The following is a 16,875-nucleotide window of genomic DNA, read 5'->3' on the forward strand; positions in this document are numbered from 1 at the left end:
TTCATTTTTGAGGAAAGCTCATATAAAATTCAATGCAAATCTGGAACCCTAGGCAAATAAGATGTTTATGAAGGAGCTTTTCCCTCAAAAGTGTCTTCCACGCACACATAAGAAAATCATGCACAAGATTTTCCTTTTTTAAATTGGACCAGAAAAGTCACCATCAAGGTATTGTAAATTCATTGATGTGAATGGGTGACTTGGAAGAGCAAGAAACAGGGGTTTGTTGCTAGATCCAAGAAGCCAAGCAATGGCCAACAGAACCATGTGAAGCTAACTACTTAAGCTGCTGAAGATATTGATACAAGAGGTTGCACTTGGTAATATCTAGAACAACACATATGTATCATGAACCTCCATCAACCAGCGGCAACCTACATAGCATGTAACCTCATGCTTGAAGAGCAAATGAAGCAAAATCACAACTGACCATCTTTCATGAGAGAGAAGAGAGAGAGAGAGAGAGAGAGAGAATAACTAAATTCAGTCAGATATAACATCAATAACTGGGAATCAACTATCTGTATTTTCAAAAGGTTCCATCACGTGCTCCAAACATCCTCAACATTAAGCTGTATGTACTCTAGCTTGAGTAGTGTTGAGGAAATAATTAAAAAAAAAATGTTTGCGTTATAATCTCTTGCTTTCACCTAAATGAATTTAGTCACATTTCTTCACACCAGACTACTAGCAACAACCCCATTTGTAGCCAGACTCACTAAAAGGTATTTTCCTTGCTAAAATTAGTTTGCAAACCTTAATGATATAAAGAGAGAGGGCAAACAGTCCATGTCTGCAGTGCATCCACTTGTCCCCTTATTTATTTTTTTGTTTCTTCTCTAACTTTTCCTCTGCTAATCCTAACTTTTTTATTACAGTTCCTTCTATTTCTTCATTGCTTTTGTTGTTTCATGCCAATCCTACTTGTCAAGGCATTAAGCCACCATATAAGATAAAAAACATTATTGAAGGACTTAATCCGCAACAACCCGTAAACATGATGATAAAACTCCCAAATCCGCAAGTCTCAGGATTCCCTTTGGTTATCACCAATATGCACTTTAATAACAAGACTAAAATTGAAGTCCTATAAATAGTTAATTTTTAGCGAAATCTAAACCATCGAAGAAATCATTATGACACTGTATGTATTGTGCTCATGCAAATGCACACAAAGGCACACATGCATTTTCAATGCACATAAAAAACCTTTCTCCATGCAAACAAAACAATCCATATAGTCCTCTCTTTGCAATAAAAGTAAATAAATTGAATAAAATGGGAGCCAGAGAAAAGAAAAACACAATGCAGTCTCATTAAAGTGATGAAGTGCCAACAGCCAGCACATATGTATGGAAAGTCCCAACATGATCATGTCATAGCATTGCTCACAAGAAAAACACTTGGACTTTTTTAAACATGATAACTAGAAATAATGTGACCAGTAATAATCTAAAGATTCTATTTCAAATACCATTAAGGATTTGTGGATGCATGCTCAATACTTAGAAAATGAACTAAATCAAGCAAAGGACCTTCCACAATGAGCCCCTGCTCTCATAGACAGATGATTGGTAACCCATTAAGGGTCACCAAAGTTATACATCGATATTCACATTGGACAACCCTAGTGCCCTCCATATTTTGAGTTTTTTGACATGTTGGACACTTGGGATCCATGATGACACTCCTTACACTTCGTACCATCAAAATAATATGCCATCATTATTACATGTCAACTTTCTGGACTCCTATTTGAAAATTTCAATTCCAACATAGCAATTAGAAACAATTAGCAAATTTTATGAACTTAAGGAGCATAGGTCTAGTTCATTATTTATTAATCGCATCCAACAATATTGTTTACACATACATGCATATACACGCATGCCCTGTGCACACACACAAGATACATCTATCCTCGTATCGTATCCATCTTCAGAAGATTCTTGTCTTGCATTCTCATGGACTGCAAGCTAGTGGGCAACTGAAGAATTTAATTACGTCAGAGCATGCAGAATTGAAAATGCCAATGAACCCAACCAACCAAGGATTTTCATGAAATGACCATCAATTTTGGCTTCAGATGGAACCAGCACCAGTCGGTGGCTGATAAGAGTCATTAACTGGTGAGCATATCAGGAAGAAAAAGAAATTTATGTACTACCAATTCTTAGCAAGGGTGGAAACTTAGAATACATAAAATGCTGACTTAGTAGCCATGTGTGAACCAAACTTTGCTTTTCACAATTTTAAAAAAAAAAAGGTTAAGCAAGCTATAAGCTTTGAAAGACTGAGTAATTGCAGTTTGATAATTATCCATATAAAATAGTTAGCTAATGAAGGCAAAAAAATAGCCTTGTGAAACAGAAGTCAGCAATGCACGTTGACTGATGAATCCAATGAAATAGGCACATAGGCTTATATCAAAGAACAAAATAGACTGGATAAATTGGAGGATTAAAATGGTGATCTATGTCATAGCATACAGTGCTGCAAAACTGTGGAACAGCACATGTTGTGCCTAAAAAAGCAACAGGTATTGATTGGGAACTGTCCCTAATAGCTCATATCGAGTGCATCGCAGTGTCTTAAATGAGAAAAGCATCATCATGTCATACATTATGATACAATTTAGTACATGATGGTACCTTGTAGTAATAAGCTTTTATCGATGCATCATATACATTCCATAAGTTCATTGCACTTCTCACACAGTATATGATTATTAGGGCCGTGGTATAGTCATAAGTTGATTAAAACTTGATATATTCAAATTCGTGTTCCACTTTGTTTTTTTTGTTAAAGCCCTATATAATCCTAGTTTGCTAGTTTATTTGCTGGATTTCTTGACATAGCATAATGCAAAGCATATTTTAGCATGTATTTTTGTGCTATCACATGCCAAATGTCAAATGTTGACATAAAGGGGCCTGAAATATCTGGGCTGTAATAACACAGGAACAATATACAGTATTTTGATCCTTTGCTCCAATCTTTGTAGGTAAATAAGCAAACAAATACCTATCCATGTGCCTTTGTACCACTACACATTAGAACTCCTGATCATCGTTGATTGATGACTATAACTTAAAATTATAACAATAAAGACTTAAAAGCATACAAAGCACCAAGAAACAAGCTAAGCAAAGGAACAGAAAATGAGAGGCCATCTTTTGCCTTCATGAACAATGAAATTTAGGTTATGAAAGAGGACATCTATTAAGGCATGTTTTAATCTAAACAAATTCTTGCTTCTATTATGAGAATGCGATTAACAATAAAATGTCCATGAGGTATTCATAACTAGGAAATTTGGTGCATACAAATCTGCTGCCCATTAAATATAGGAAATAGATTCCTAAATTACAGTCGATATTTGTTGAAAAGGCATCCTTATGTTCTGTTCCTCAAGGGGTCCATCAAATACCGAAGAAGAGAATAAAGTCACATTTTCACTGATGATGTCTCATTATTATCCCGTTGACTAACAAAGCCCTCAATCTATACCAACTTACTGAGTTGCAAAATAAGGCACATCCCATCTTAAAATCGTGCCCATTAGCTTTTCCCGCCTTCTAGAAAAACCTCAAGAAAAGAACTTTACATTCAAATTTCAAACTGATTTCAAATTCAAATTCCAAAAAGAAAGTATATTAAAAATGATAAAGGATTTTCCTTACTATTGTACTTCTAGGCAAAAAATACTGAAATTGTCACTGAAGTACCTTTAATTGGAAAATCATGTATAAGTACCATAGCAAACAAAATATGTAAATAGAATATTCCAAATGGATAAAATGATGACGAGACTGGTCTCTGCAAGTACAGCTAATTCAATAGACAAAGTGGTCAAGATTGTGAAAATGATAATAATATTAGCATCTACAAGTAAAACTGGAAATCATAAGTATACCTTCATGATTAGTTTCCTAGCTGGAGATGACATGCGTAGATCATACAGTGTTATGCTGCGATCACTACAAAATCAATATTCATTCCCTTAGTGAGCACGCTTGCAGCAATAAAGAGCTCAAAAAGATAAATCAATATCTTTTTCTGAGGAAAAAAGATAAATCAATATAAATGAATTATATGTCAAACTAAAAGAATATCAGACAGGCAAGCAGAAAGCCTGCTAATTTTCTGCTAGAAACAAACAGCCAAGATCCACTAAGGATCGAAAATGTCAATCTTGTTAAGTTGGAAACTGAGAGATACTTAACATGGTTTGGCCAAAACAAAAAATTATGAAAGACAACATGTCTCCCCCTTGTTACTAGTCATGACAGTAACAAAACAAAATGACTACTAACAAATTCTTGCACAAAAATTATGAATTTTATTGTTAACAATAAAATGTCCATGAGGTATTCATGACTACTAATGGGTTGTATTTCTTGTTCCTGGTGCAAGGGAGAGAATAGATGATCCACTATTTGTAGAGAAAATTATGAAGTGTAGAGAAACAACAAACTTACACGTAAACCTAAACCCTGAAACAAATCCAATTCCCCTGTTCCCGGTGTCCTCTCTCTCTCCTTAGTGATTATCCCTAGATGTAGCCACATACTTGGTGAACTATGATTAATTTGCTGATGAGGGTTCATTTGCATGCATTTAACCAACAAATTAAAAAAGTAAAACAAAGCATGTTAGAATGGAAGCCGAACATGGTGAATGAAAACTCTAAAAACTCCATAAAAATGTTATCAAAAGTTGGTGGTGGTTCATGCACATCTAGAAGGAATCTAAAGCTCACTAATTAGCTTTTCAGTAGGAAGACATATAAAGTAACAATGATAATATCTCATCTGCATACTAATTAGGACAAACAAATATGTGTCAGAGACTATAGAACTTGCTTTATATTATAGCTAATGTATTCTTAGAAAGGATGCTACATTTACCCCAACTTGACTTAGCAAAATTAATGATTTTTTTTTTTGGGGGGGGGGGGGGGGGACAATGATAGAATCTTTTTGAGAGCAAAGATTTGTATACCTAGCTGATGTTGCCAGCACATCTGGTTCTCCAGGATTGAACCGTACAGATATAACAGTATCCTTCCCCCACTCAAAAGTATTAACCGGCTCTGACCTATTCTCAGGAAAGTATTTATGTCATGGAGAAATACCGTATTTCATAGACTGAAATAAAGACAGAAAATAAAAACAATACCTGTCGTGATCCCATATGTCAACCTGTGCACCAGCCGTGGCAAAGAGGTTACCATCCCACTGGTGATCAACAGCCCTAGGAGTGTAAGATAAATAAGTGAATAAACTCAAGAACAATCATAAAGACATAAAATGAAAATTAAACCTAGTAAATAATCAGATCCAAGTATCCCTGTAAAATTGTATCAGACACAATGATTCATATATAGTTCGATTGTCAATCAAAATTCTCACCAGAATGCGTGCTTCCATACATAAACTGCCAATGGCTGAAATGGTAAAACACCAACTTAAGCAGGCCAAAAGATAAGGTGAAAGGAACATAACACTATTTCACAATATGTTCACTAGGAGACTACATACCTTCGAGACATCTTCCATTGAGTCACTAAAGTCCATCATTTTTAAAACAGGAACTTTCCAGAGCCTCACACTGTCCACACCAAAACGGATTGCATAAATATGCATGGCAATCATTCCATGTACTGTCCTAATACTAATGAAACTATGCACCAATAATATTTTAAAAATAACCAATAAAACATGCCACCACCATTTTTTTGCTTTTTAATGCAACAAGGTCAGCAAGGTCAAATATAATTAGGATAGGTATACTTATCTCTTCTTCTTTTTGGTCATCAGGAAAAGTTGTGCATTAACTCAAATGGAGAAAACTAAGGTGAAATTGAGCTAGGAAGCAGGAATAAACTTACGTGCAATCAGTACCACATGATATGAGAACGTCACCATCTGTAGATGCTGTTAAGCCTCGTACAGCACCTTGGTGTCCAGGGAATTGTCGCACTGTTTTCCTTTTTTAGAAAATAAAACATTAATCATGTAAGCTTCCTGGAAGGCTTCCAGAATTGAAAGATAACACAACATGATGTGGAATGAATGATGGTCTATGTAACAAACATAACATCCAGTAAAAATAAGGACTTCCCAAAAAGGAGAACCCAAGAAACAGAAAGAAAATACAAACGAACTAAGCATAAAAAGAAGGCACACTAAGACCCTTTCACAACAACTCACAAAAACTATATCTCCTCTAATTTATAATAGATATTTAAAACAAATGGTCAATTCTAAGAGACAAAGCAAAGGATTTTGGTGGTAGTACCTGGTTGCTATGTCCCAAAGACGAATATCTGCAAGAGAACAGAGTGTTAGAATGGTTCCCCTTTCCAAATCCAAAAGCACATGAAACCATTTTAAGAGAACAGCCAAAAGAACAAAACTAGAAATATATGGAACCACTTAAGAAATAAATGAGGGCGAAACTAACTTCCATACTTCACTTCTTCAAGCGACCAAAGCAAAGATAGTGGAAATATGAATAGTCTTACGCATGTCACTCTCCTACTTTTTACTTAATCACCTAATTATATTGTTGTCATCAACAAGGCATCACTCACATGAGTCCAAATTAAACTCTTCCAATGATAGCTATCATCTCTTTGCTCACAAGAGGCATCACGATAAACATCATAATAAAGCGAGAGTTTTTCTGAAAGGAGTAAATATGAGAAGGATGCCTGAAGAGGGGGAAAGCGAAAAGTTTACAAATGGAGTTTTGGAAAAGGGGCTTAAGTCATACGAAGCTGAGGCTATATTTCTTAGCTACCCAGTTTTCCTTTTTTGGTCCATACAAACAAAAAGTTAATAGATGTAACTGACTGCATGTTAAATATGTCTTTTCTCATAAGGTTTTAAATCCCGTCGGAGAGGATTATCCCGATTTTCTCATGAAATGATACGCGCCGCCATCCTGCCCCATCCCAACACTTGGGACAAAGAATGTCACAAGACGTCCCGATCGGGATGTTAGGACGCTAGTGAGACGGCCCTATCCCCAAAGTTTTATGTCCTGACGGAACGGAAGGCATCTCGGCCATCCCATCCCAATCCTATGAGAAAAAAAACCGGGACGGAGTCCGAACTCCGAAACCCATCCATGCAAGGAGAGAAGAAAAATGAAAGAAAGCAAGAAAGATGAAGAAAAAAAGAAGTGAAAGGAAAGAAGAAGAAAAAGAGAAAGAAAAGAAGGAAGAAAGCAAACAGAAAGAATAAGAAAAAGGAAAAAAAATAAAGGGATAAGAAATGAAACAAAAAGAAAAGAAAAGAAAGGAAGATAGAAGAAAAAAAAGAAAAGAAGGAAGAAAAGAAAAAAGGGAAAGAAAAGAAAGAAGAAGAGGAGAGAAAAGGAAGAAATCTATCGGGATGTATGATCGGGATAGCTGTTGGGACGGGATGGGATAGCAGGGTATCCCATTCCATGGAGATACCGAGACACCTCTATCCCACGGGATTTAAAACCATGTTTGTCTCAACACATGGGATATTATCCCATCCCGCTGGTCTCATGGGGATCTGACTCCTTATTTTCTCATAGGTATAACAAATTACAATATTAAAAGAAAAAGGATGAAAAGGATATCTAATGATACCAGTTGGTACAGACAATAAAGGTAGAATGTAGCAGATCTTATATACATTAACTATAAACAGAGCTAGTAATAGATTCCCGTAATGAAATGTACTTTAGTTTGTGTTGGGGGTTGTAAGAAAATAAATGGTAGGCCGGTATTAACAATTGTGAGGAAGGATATCGAGAAACTTAGAGTAACATCAGACGTGCCCTAGATAGGAATACTTGGCAATGAGGATCTATAAAGCCAGCCCTAGATAGTTGAGAAAGCTAGATTATTATGATTATGATTATGATAAATAAAGCCAGTAATCCTTAGTTACTAGTGCTTCCTACCAACAACCAAATGGCAAATGGAAATAACGGTATCACCTTTCTCTGTCCTGATTCCTATTCCCATTCCAATTCAACCATATGCACCAAAAGTCAAACAATAATGAAGTTGACATTTAACAAAAATGAATTCCCTAAATACTGCTATCTATCCCAAGCTTTATACAGACGTGCATACTTAAAAGCATTTAAAATTTAAAATAAATAAAAAAACCTCTCATTTTGAGAATAGGTACCATATTTAATATCACAAGAAAAGGTAAGAAAATAGCAACGCTGCACTTGTATGGAGCAAGTACCTCCGTCCATTGAAGCTGAAAATATCCCTTTCAGATGATTTGGATTCTTTGCCATACAGGAGACAGCATCAATGTGCCCATCCATAGCTCCAATAAAAGGTCTTGCAAATATCTGAGACAATAATAAACCATTAATGGGGAAAGACAGCAAAAATCATGCATTAACAAACTACAATTCCAAAAAAAATAAAAAATAAAAGGGCTCACCTTGTCCAGTTTTGCAGCATTGAGAGCCCTCGTGTATTCAACTGCTTTTTCTTGAGTACGGAGGTTCGGATCATAATTGTGGAAAACTTTCTGTTGGAGGATTGGAGAAATGAATCAGGAAAGTCCCACAAAAATATCAGAAATTAAATCAGAAAACCCTGCAGACTCAACTAGAAAGAATTGATCTGCTTTGAGACAACAGGATCATCCAAATATTAAACATGTGGTGTCAACGAAGAACCCAGAAAATTTTTTTTTTTTTGAACCCTGTTTCATATTAAGGGCCCTGCTAACACAAGATAAGCTGTATTGATCAGTAAGCCAACAGATTTAGTCACATCACAGAAACAATGAATTTGTTCATTGCAGCTGGTGGACAGGCGTGCAGCAACATAAAACTAACCGTGCCCACCACAATGGTCCGTTAAAGTGCTATTCCAAATTATGTTTTAGTTCAATTATCATATTCGATTTCTAGCTCTATCCTCAAGAAATCCCATGACCACCCAAATATTCATTGAAATCAATATAAAATCAACTACCGACACGGTTGCTTGTACGAATGCTAAATTGCTTGTTGTTTTCGGCAAGCAATCCCCAAGAAATTAAAAAATAAACGTTTTGCTTCTACCAAATTAAAAATCTTCGAGATTTTCCGGGAAAGGAACCAACTTTGCGCCTCAAAAGAAGCTGAATAGTGAACGGAAAAGAAGCATCCACTGGATATAGTAACCATAATAAACGCAAAACAGAGTAAAGCAATTGGACAAATCACCTGAAGATCTTGGCTCCTTTCGCGAGTGAATTCGTCTGTGGACCGAGATATGACCTTCACCTTCATCTCTCACGGTTTCAGAGGCCTTCGTCTATGCATTGTGTCCCAAATCAGATCATAACAAGAAAAAAGAAAAAAAAGAGCGACGGATCAAACTAGAGCAGCAAAAAAAAAATGTGATAGAAGATAAATATCGTAGCGGGTTTTCTGAATAAAAAAATAATGGAAACCCTAGGGCGTACCTTGAGGAGGACTTGTTTACGGGAAGGAAAGAGGGAGAGAACCGAGCAGCCAAATCAACCCAAACGAGAGAAGAACTTGCGCACGCCAACGTCGCCGGACCAGACCGTCGCGATACCTCGGGAGATCGACGTGGTCGAGGAGAGGGAGGACAGGTGTCGAGCACGTCGCGACGCCGGACGGAAGGTTATTCCGATCGGGGGAGCTAGGGTTTTGAAGGACAAATAGGGGGATTCGATGCTATGGTCGGGACTTGGGACCTGGGGCGCGGAGAATCGGCTCACCCCTCCCTGTTTGGAGCACGGTTTATCGGGTATGCTGGGTCCGGGTCCGGATCCGATCGGTTAATGAATAAACAGACCCATTCAGATCGAGATAATAAACGGATCAGATGGGGTTAAAAGCCAGCAAATCTAACTCTGATCCGAAATATGGAAGAGCCCAATTTTGAAATCCAATCTACTCCTCCGTTATCCAATCGGAGGAATAGAAGATTTTTTTCAATCCATTTAATTCAAATTTTATAGAGTAAAAAAATTAAAAATTTTTCAAAAGATGAACTCAAATATTTTTTTTTATTTTATTGATTAAAAATAAGGTACGTCTATTTAGAATAGCAAGATTCATTTTTATACAATTTGAGTATGATTCTTCCTTCTGACTTTAAATAAACTTTTATCCTTGAATAATTTGAGTGTGACTGAACTTTTTAGTTCTAAGGAAACTTTTTTATCTAAAATAAATATGTCCAATAGAAATAATCTCTAAAAACTTAAAACTCTTCAAGAATATATGTCGATTTGAACATCAACTCTATCTTTTGTCGCTCCAACAGATTCTTTCCGAATTAAAAACTATACTCATTCAAAAATCTTATCTAAAAAGAAAAATTTTAAGTTTGACTAGCTTGTTTGGACCCATGTGCAAGAATTTTGGCCGAACGCTAAAAGCACCACTCTCTTGATGGAGGCATCACGTCGCAAACACTTAATATAATATAAAAAATAAAATATTCTTCACACAAGCGACGGTATTATTAAAGCAACTAACTATTGTATATAATATTTTCAACTATAATTTTACGATATTCCACATCAATTTTGTACAAAATATTATTGTACTCTTATTAGACCAAGAAACGACCCACCTTCTACAGACCGCCTCACCTCTACATACAAATTCCAGAATATCAATGTCTGGTCCCAAAACTAAGTCCCTAAATTTAAAAACAACAGGTAAAAATATATGAGCTTCACAACTTAATAAGTAACAAATACATTTATAGAACAAATTTAAATCATATTGATATGTAACTCAAGTACATCATACAATATGTGATATCAATTTGGCTAGTATTAAAATATACAATAATGATATTCCATTACAGTGATATGTGAACTATCTAAAACATAGAAATCTATAGATAATATAAAAGTCTATTATATACTCAATTTATAATACAATAATTAAACCTGAGTATCGAATTCTTTTAGTTCTATAGCCCCTACTACGGCACCACGATTGCCTTTATAGCGAGGGATCTCAGGTCCATGATTGCCCCCATTGCAAAAATCTCAAGTCCATGCTTAACCCAATGATGCAGATCTTAAGTCCACGCTTGTCTTTGTGATGGAGATCTTAAGTCCATGATTTCTTTCTTGGTGGGGATCTCAATATCACCATGATTGCCTCTGTGGTGGATATCTTAAGTCCGAACATTAAATATCATAGGACTAAAGGCAAGTAATACTTATATCAATATACATAATTCATATATTTTTTCTTCTCGATATAATTTTAATATAGCTTTGATGAAGCCTGATACAACTTTGATATAATTATGATATATGTATTTCAATAGATAATAATCAAGATTTATCAAGCTTGATTTGATCATAGCATGTCATATCGTTCATTTCAACTTATAAATTTCAATTCACTAATCAATTATTTATAATTATAAAAATTTCATACATGATTAAATCGTAAAGCAATTAAAGTTATTTGTATCGTATTGAAGAGATGATATACAATAATTTGATACACCATTAAATCTGGATATACTTACAATAATTTATATCATTTCAATGAGATAAGATAATTTCACTTAAATCTAATTGATCATGGTAAAATATAAGTATTACTTATCTCAAAGGTGCCGACAATCAAACAATTGATCGTCCTATCGGGATTCTTCGGAGCTTGTCTCTAAATTCTCATATTACTCCTATCATGATGGGGAGATAAAAGAAAGAGAGGAGAGGGCGAAGCAGCCTCTACTTCTTTTCCTTTTGCAATAGCCCCATACCACTAATTATTTATCCTAGAAAATTTCATCCAAAAAATTTTAAATTTTTCTCCTAAGTCGATTCATGAATTAACAATTCTATATTAAAATTTTAGCTTAAACCACCTAGCTATTATGGAGATAAAATTCATTGGTTAAAACAAAACAGAGCCAATCCACCCTTAAAACTTGGCGTCCAACCTCCTAAGACATTCTTTTTCTCTTAAGATTATTTTCTCACTAGCATCCTTACTTCTCTTAACACTCTCTTCTCCTAACAGTTTTTTCCTTCCCAAATTCTTCTCTATCTCAATACTTGAAGTTTTCTGTCTTTACTACTCTTATCATTCGTTATTCACTATTTAATTTATAACTGAAGTTAACTAATACAAAGAGTTGCACCATCTACTAATTAATTCCCAATTGAAATCAGCCAAATATCAAGAGTGTTTAAACTTACCTATTTTTTTGAAGGAATAAAAAAAAGCAGCAACCACACCCAAAACAAAGCAAAGAAGAAGAAGAGGAGAAGGAAGAAAAAGAAGAAAAATAAAGGAGAAAGAAAGAGAGAGGAAGAGGGGCGGTGGTAAGGAGGCACGAGAAAGATAGGAGAGCAAGGGAGAGATAGAGAGTGTCAAAGAGAGGCACAAGAGAGAAAGAGAGCACATGAGAGGGAAAGAGAGCACAAGGAGCGAATGGAGGGAGATTTGGTCTGGAGAATGACTGAAATAGAAAAAAAAATTTCAAATTTGGGGTGCACGTGGATGTCTCCCTAAAGGCCATGTGTCCGCTGCATGTGGGCCCCCACATGATAATGCAATTTGGCTTAGGTCCGGTTCTTATATTTTCTCTTCCCTTAAAATAAAATTTTCTCCTCAAAATTTGCACTTTTCAAATTTGAAAATATTTCACATCCAAAATTTATCATTGCGAAATCTATTTTACTAATCACAAGCTCTATTCATAAATTTCATTATCAGAACTAGCAAGAGATCTAACTTTATTATAGATTATTCTTTAAATTATTTGTTAAATACATAAAAGTATTGCTCAAATACTAGACTATGGCTAAAATCTTGACGATTGGGATACTTTTAAGATCTTTAATTTTTTTAACATTTAAGATACATTTTAAAATCTCTAGTCTTCTCTGACTAATCATCTATTTAGTGTAGGTGGTCTTTCTTTCTATAAATTTTTGAGTTTATTATAATCTTTACAATTTTCAAATATACTTGTAGATAATTGGTATTATCCACCTCTACACCAACTCTCAAAGAACAAGAATCTTTACCAACTCTTTTATCACCTAGTCTTGGATATTCATCATACTTCTTGTAATTGGGGTATCGATAAAAATCAATCTAATTTATCAACTTAAATTAATTTGATCATACTAGCAATTATATTACTATAGTCCCTCTCTCTTAACATTCATAATCCTAATTCTAATATTATCTTCTAATATCAATTTTTCTAGAATCTACTGATCCTTTTCTTTTACTTCTTGCTTTTGCTTTTTTTATCACCCAATATGCTAACATGTAAAGGTACCTATAATTTAATTACTTGCACTAACAATTATTTTACTACTCACCAGCACTTACTATTTTATTTTTATCAAATTCTAATCAATTAGATGACACCCGAGAATTTATAAAAAAAATTATCTCCATCATTTATAACTCTATATACAATGAGGATAAAAGTTTAAATATAAAATTTCTAGATTCATAGATGGCACAATTTGTAATAATTTTACTCCTTCTATTTATGGATCACTTTGTAATAATCTCATTATATATACAATCCTTAATAGATCTGCATCATAATATTTTTTTAATTTACTATCTACATTTGCTTTAACTATCAGAATGAGACTTCAAATTTAAATTCAAAATGTGTCATTACAAATTTTAAATTTAGTTTTGATGATCTCATTTTAAAAATTGTACTTTCGAATTTTGATACATTCTTTTACTTGATATGCTTACCATATTTACTAGACCCTTTTCTTTTATTTTCATAGAATTACTTTAGTCAGTATACAATCAACTCCATCTAAAAAATGGTAACTTGATTATTTTTAATCAGTACATATCCCAATCATGATCCAATGATTAATAATTTTTAAGTTTTTAAATCTAATAAAATTAGACTTGACTCAATTTAAATTCTGTCACCAATTATGCTAATATTCAAGATATCTCCGATTCTATTACTTGTATCAATAGCTGCCAATCCAAGTATTAGATAATTGTTATTTAACTTGATGCCATTAGAGGAATTTTTATCAAAAAAAATTGATTTCAACCTTTTGTAATTACTTGAATTTTTATACCATTTCTTATGTAAAGCGTTATATAAGATAGTAGAATTTAATTAAACCTTAGTATAATATTTCTAATTCAGATTTATTTACTAAAATAACTCTCTATAAGTCTTAAATTTTTTTTCTAAGTTCATTGAGAATATTTAATCAACTATCAATTTCTTAAATATATGAATACTATCTTGAATTTTTTTTTTCAAAACATACCAAGATATTCAATTAATTATAAAAATTTTTAATAATATAATTCAAAATTGATCGCTACTGAATTTTCTAACATAAGATAGAATTTGAATGAACTTAAATTAGTTATTCAAATATCAAGTATAATATAAACTTATTCTATATAATAATAAATCATATATTTTTTTGCTTCATTCTCTTTCTTTAGCATCAATTTTTTTCTGATGATTAAGTATCTGAAGAATCTCTAAGTCTTATTACTTATTGTTGCAAAGCATATGCCTTTGATTCGTATTTCTTAACCTATCATAATCCAATCTCAATTGCTAAAGTTTTACTCTTACAACTTTATAATTAGCACTTACTCTTTGATAGGTATTTCTAAAATAGTTCATATCTAAATAATTAACATCCCGTACCCAAAAGTGAAATCGGTGCTTCAAAGTACTAAAAACATAAATCACTGCTTGCTCTTCAGACTTTACTTGCTCCACCCCAAGAGGACCAACTATTTTTATAACTTCGCGGATTGATCTCCTGTATTAACAATTACTTCAACATATGACCTAACATACTATCCTTTATTTATATCTGCTCCATATATAGGATCTGACAATCCCAATTTTCTTATCATCTCAGTTACTATAATCTTTGGAGATATATCAACTATATCTATTATTCACAATTAACATCATAACATTAGTCACCAATATGAAATAATTCTTATCAAAAATAAAGTCCACTAAATGATAACCATACAATTGATTATTTCTTTGTAGGATTGTTTCTTATATAATCATGCACTAAAAATCTTTACATGACTTGTGAGTTACAACTCAATACTCATCTATGATACTGTCCTAATCTATTTATTTTGCTAAATATCATACTTTATAAAAATCCTTTCAATTTTCAAACACTCCTATTGTACCTATCAAGATTACTTTGGATATTTAAATTCATCTTATTTTTTTTATTACAACTCTAAATCATACTCTCATATGTCAATATCCTTATGTACTCCTTAATTTAGTTCTCTATTTTTCAAGAGTGTTGTATACAGATCTTTTTTTTTCACACATAAATACTATCCAAACTTCTGCTGATTAATGATAACATTCCATATAATAAAAAATAATAGTATTCACATATTTTCTTCAGTAAAAAATTATCAACAATATAAATATATACCTGACTTATGCTTATTCAATAAAATGCTAATAATTCATAATCATCCAAATTGCTTATATGATAATTAATAGATCACCTTTAGTATGACGATGAACTATGGCCATAAGGAGACTTTCTAGTACTATAATTAATATTACTAGTAACATTCATCATACCATTGATATCATCTTTAACTTATGCTAAAACATCATCAAGCACTTATTTTAAAAATTTCAAGTACATCATTTTGTAAGATCAATAACTATACCTAGAGTAACATAAAAAAATTTTATATCTTATTGTCTGATAACTATCCCACCTATATTTAGCGCATGCCGTGATTCTAATGTATTCCATATAACTAATCTATACTCCAATACAACTTTAACTATCATGCTTGTGATCTCTAAAATAAAATTCAAGAACGTGAAACAACCGTCACGTACCTATAGAGTACAATATCTATAGGCATGTAAGACATCCAACCTAGCAAACACTTCAATATAATATAAAAGATAGTTAATTTTTCATACAGACAATAGTATTATCATAACAACTAACTATTGCATATAATATTGCTAACTTTAACTTTTATAATATTCCACATTAATTTTGTATAAAATATCATCGTACTCTTATTGACCTAAGCAACTACCCATTTTCTATAGATTAGTGTCACCTCTATATACAAATCCCAAAATGCTAATGTTTGGTCCCAAAACAAGGTCCCTAAATCTAAAAACAATAAAGATGTATGAGCTTCACGGTTCAATAAGTATCTGATACATTTATGAAATAAATTTGAATCGTACTAATATGTAACTCAAGTGCATCATATAATATGTGATATCAATATGATTAATATTAAAATTATGTAATTAATGATATTCCATCACAGTCATATGCGAATCATCTAAAACATAAAAATTGATAGATAATATAAAAATCTATTATATACTTAATTTCATAATACCATAATTACATACAGATATCCAATTCTTTTAGCTCTATAGCTCCTACTACAGCACCATGATTGTCCTCGTGGTGAGCGATCTCAAGTCTATGATTGCCCCATGATGGAGATCTCAAATCTATGCTTATCCCATAGTGATGATCTCAAAATCTACGATTGTCCTTATGGTGGGGATCTCAATATCACCATGATTGCTCCCATGGCGGGGATCTCAAGTCCGGACATCAAATATAGTAGGACTAAGAGTCAAATGATACACATATCAAAATACATAATTCATATATTTCTTTTCTTTTTGATACAACTTTAATACAGTTTTGATACAACCTAATACAACTCTAATACAATTATGATATATGTATTTCAGCATACAATAATCATGATTTATCAAACCTGATCTGATTATAGAATATAATATTATCTATTTAATTTATAAATTTTAATTTACTAACCAATTATTCATAA

The 16,875-nt window shown here is 33.0% G+C and overlaps 1 protein-coding gene across 2 annotated transcripts in view; it reads right to left on the reverse strand.

Moving 5' to 3' along the window:
* The window catches only part of LOC105049600 (uncharacterized), a 23,755-nt gene extending 14,001 nt beyond the window's left edge, over positions 1-9,754 (reverse strand). The window contains exons 1-11 of one of the 2 annotated variants that reach the window (XM_010929307.4): positions 9,468-9,754; positions 9,226-9,316; positions 8,451-8,540; positions 8,244-8,355; positions 6,304-6,331; positions 5,894-5,992; positions 5,544-5,613; positions 5,415-5,449; positions 5,182-5,256; positions 5,005-5,100; positions 3,917-3,980 (exon numbers count right to left, since the gene is read on the reverse strand). In XM_010929307.4, coding sequence (XP_010927609.2) covers positions 3,917-3,980; positions 5,005-5,100; positions 5,182-5,256; positions 5,415-5,449; positions 5,544-5,613; positions 5,894-5,992; positions 6,304-6,331; positions 8,244-8,355; positions 8,451-8,540; positions 9,226-9,291 — 735 coding nt within the window. In that variant the 5' untranslated portion in view covers positions 9,292-9,316; positions 9,468-9,754. Of the gene's footprint in view, positions 1-3,916; positions 3,981-5,004; positions 5,101-5,181; positions 5,257-5,414; positions 5,450-5,543; positions 5,614-5,893; positions 5,993-6,303; positions 6,332-8,243; positions 8,356-8,450; positions 8,541-9,225; positions 9,317-9,467 lie in introns of those variants that run through there. The other variant, XM_073261808.1, reaches the window with a different exon arrangement.
* Positions 9,755-16,875: the final 7,121 nt, after the last annotated feature.

This window comes from Elaeis guineensis, chromosome 8 (genome assembly GCF_000442705.2).
Source record: "Elaeis guineensis isolate ETL-2024a chromosome 8, EG11, whole genome shotgun sequence".
In the NCBI taxonomy this organism is placed as follows: Eukaryota; Viridiplantae; Streptophyta; class Magnoliopsida; order Arecales; family Arecaceae; genus Elaeis; species Elaeis guineensis.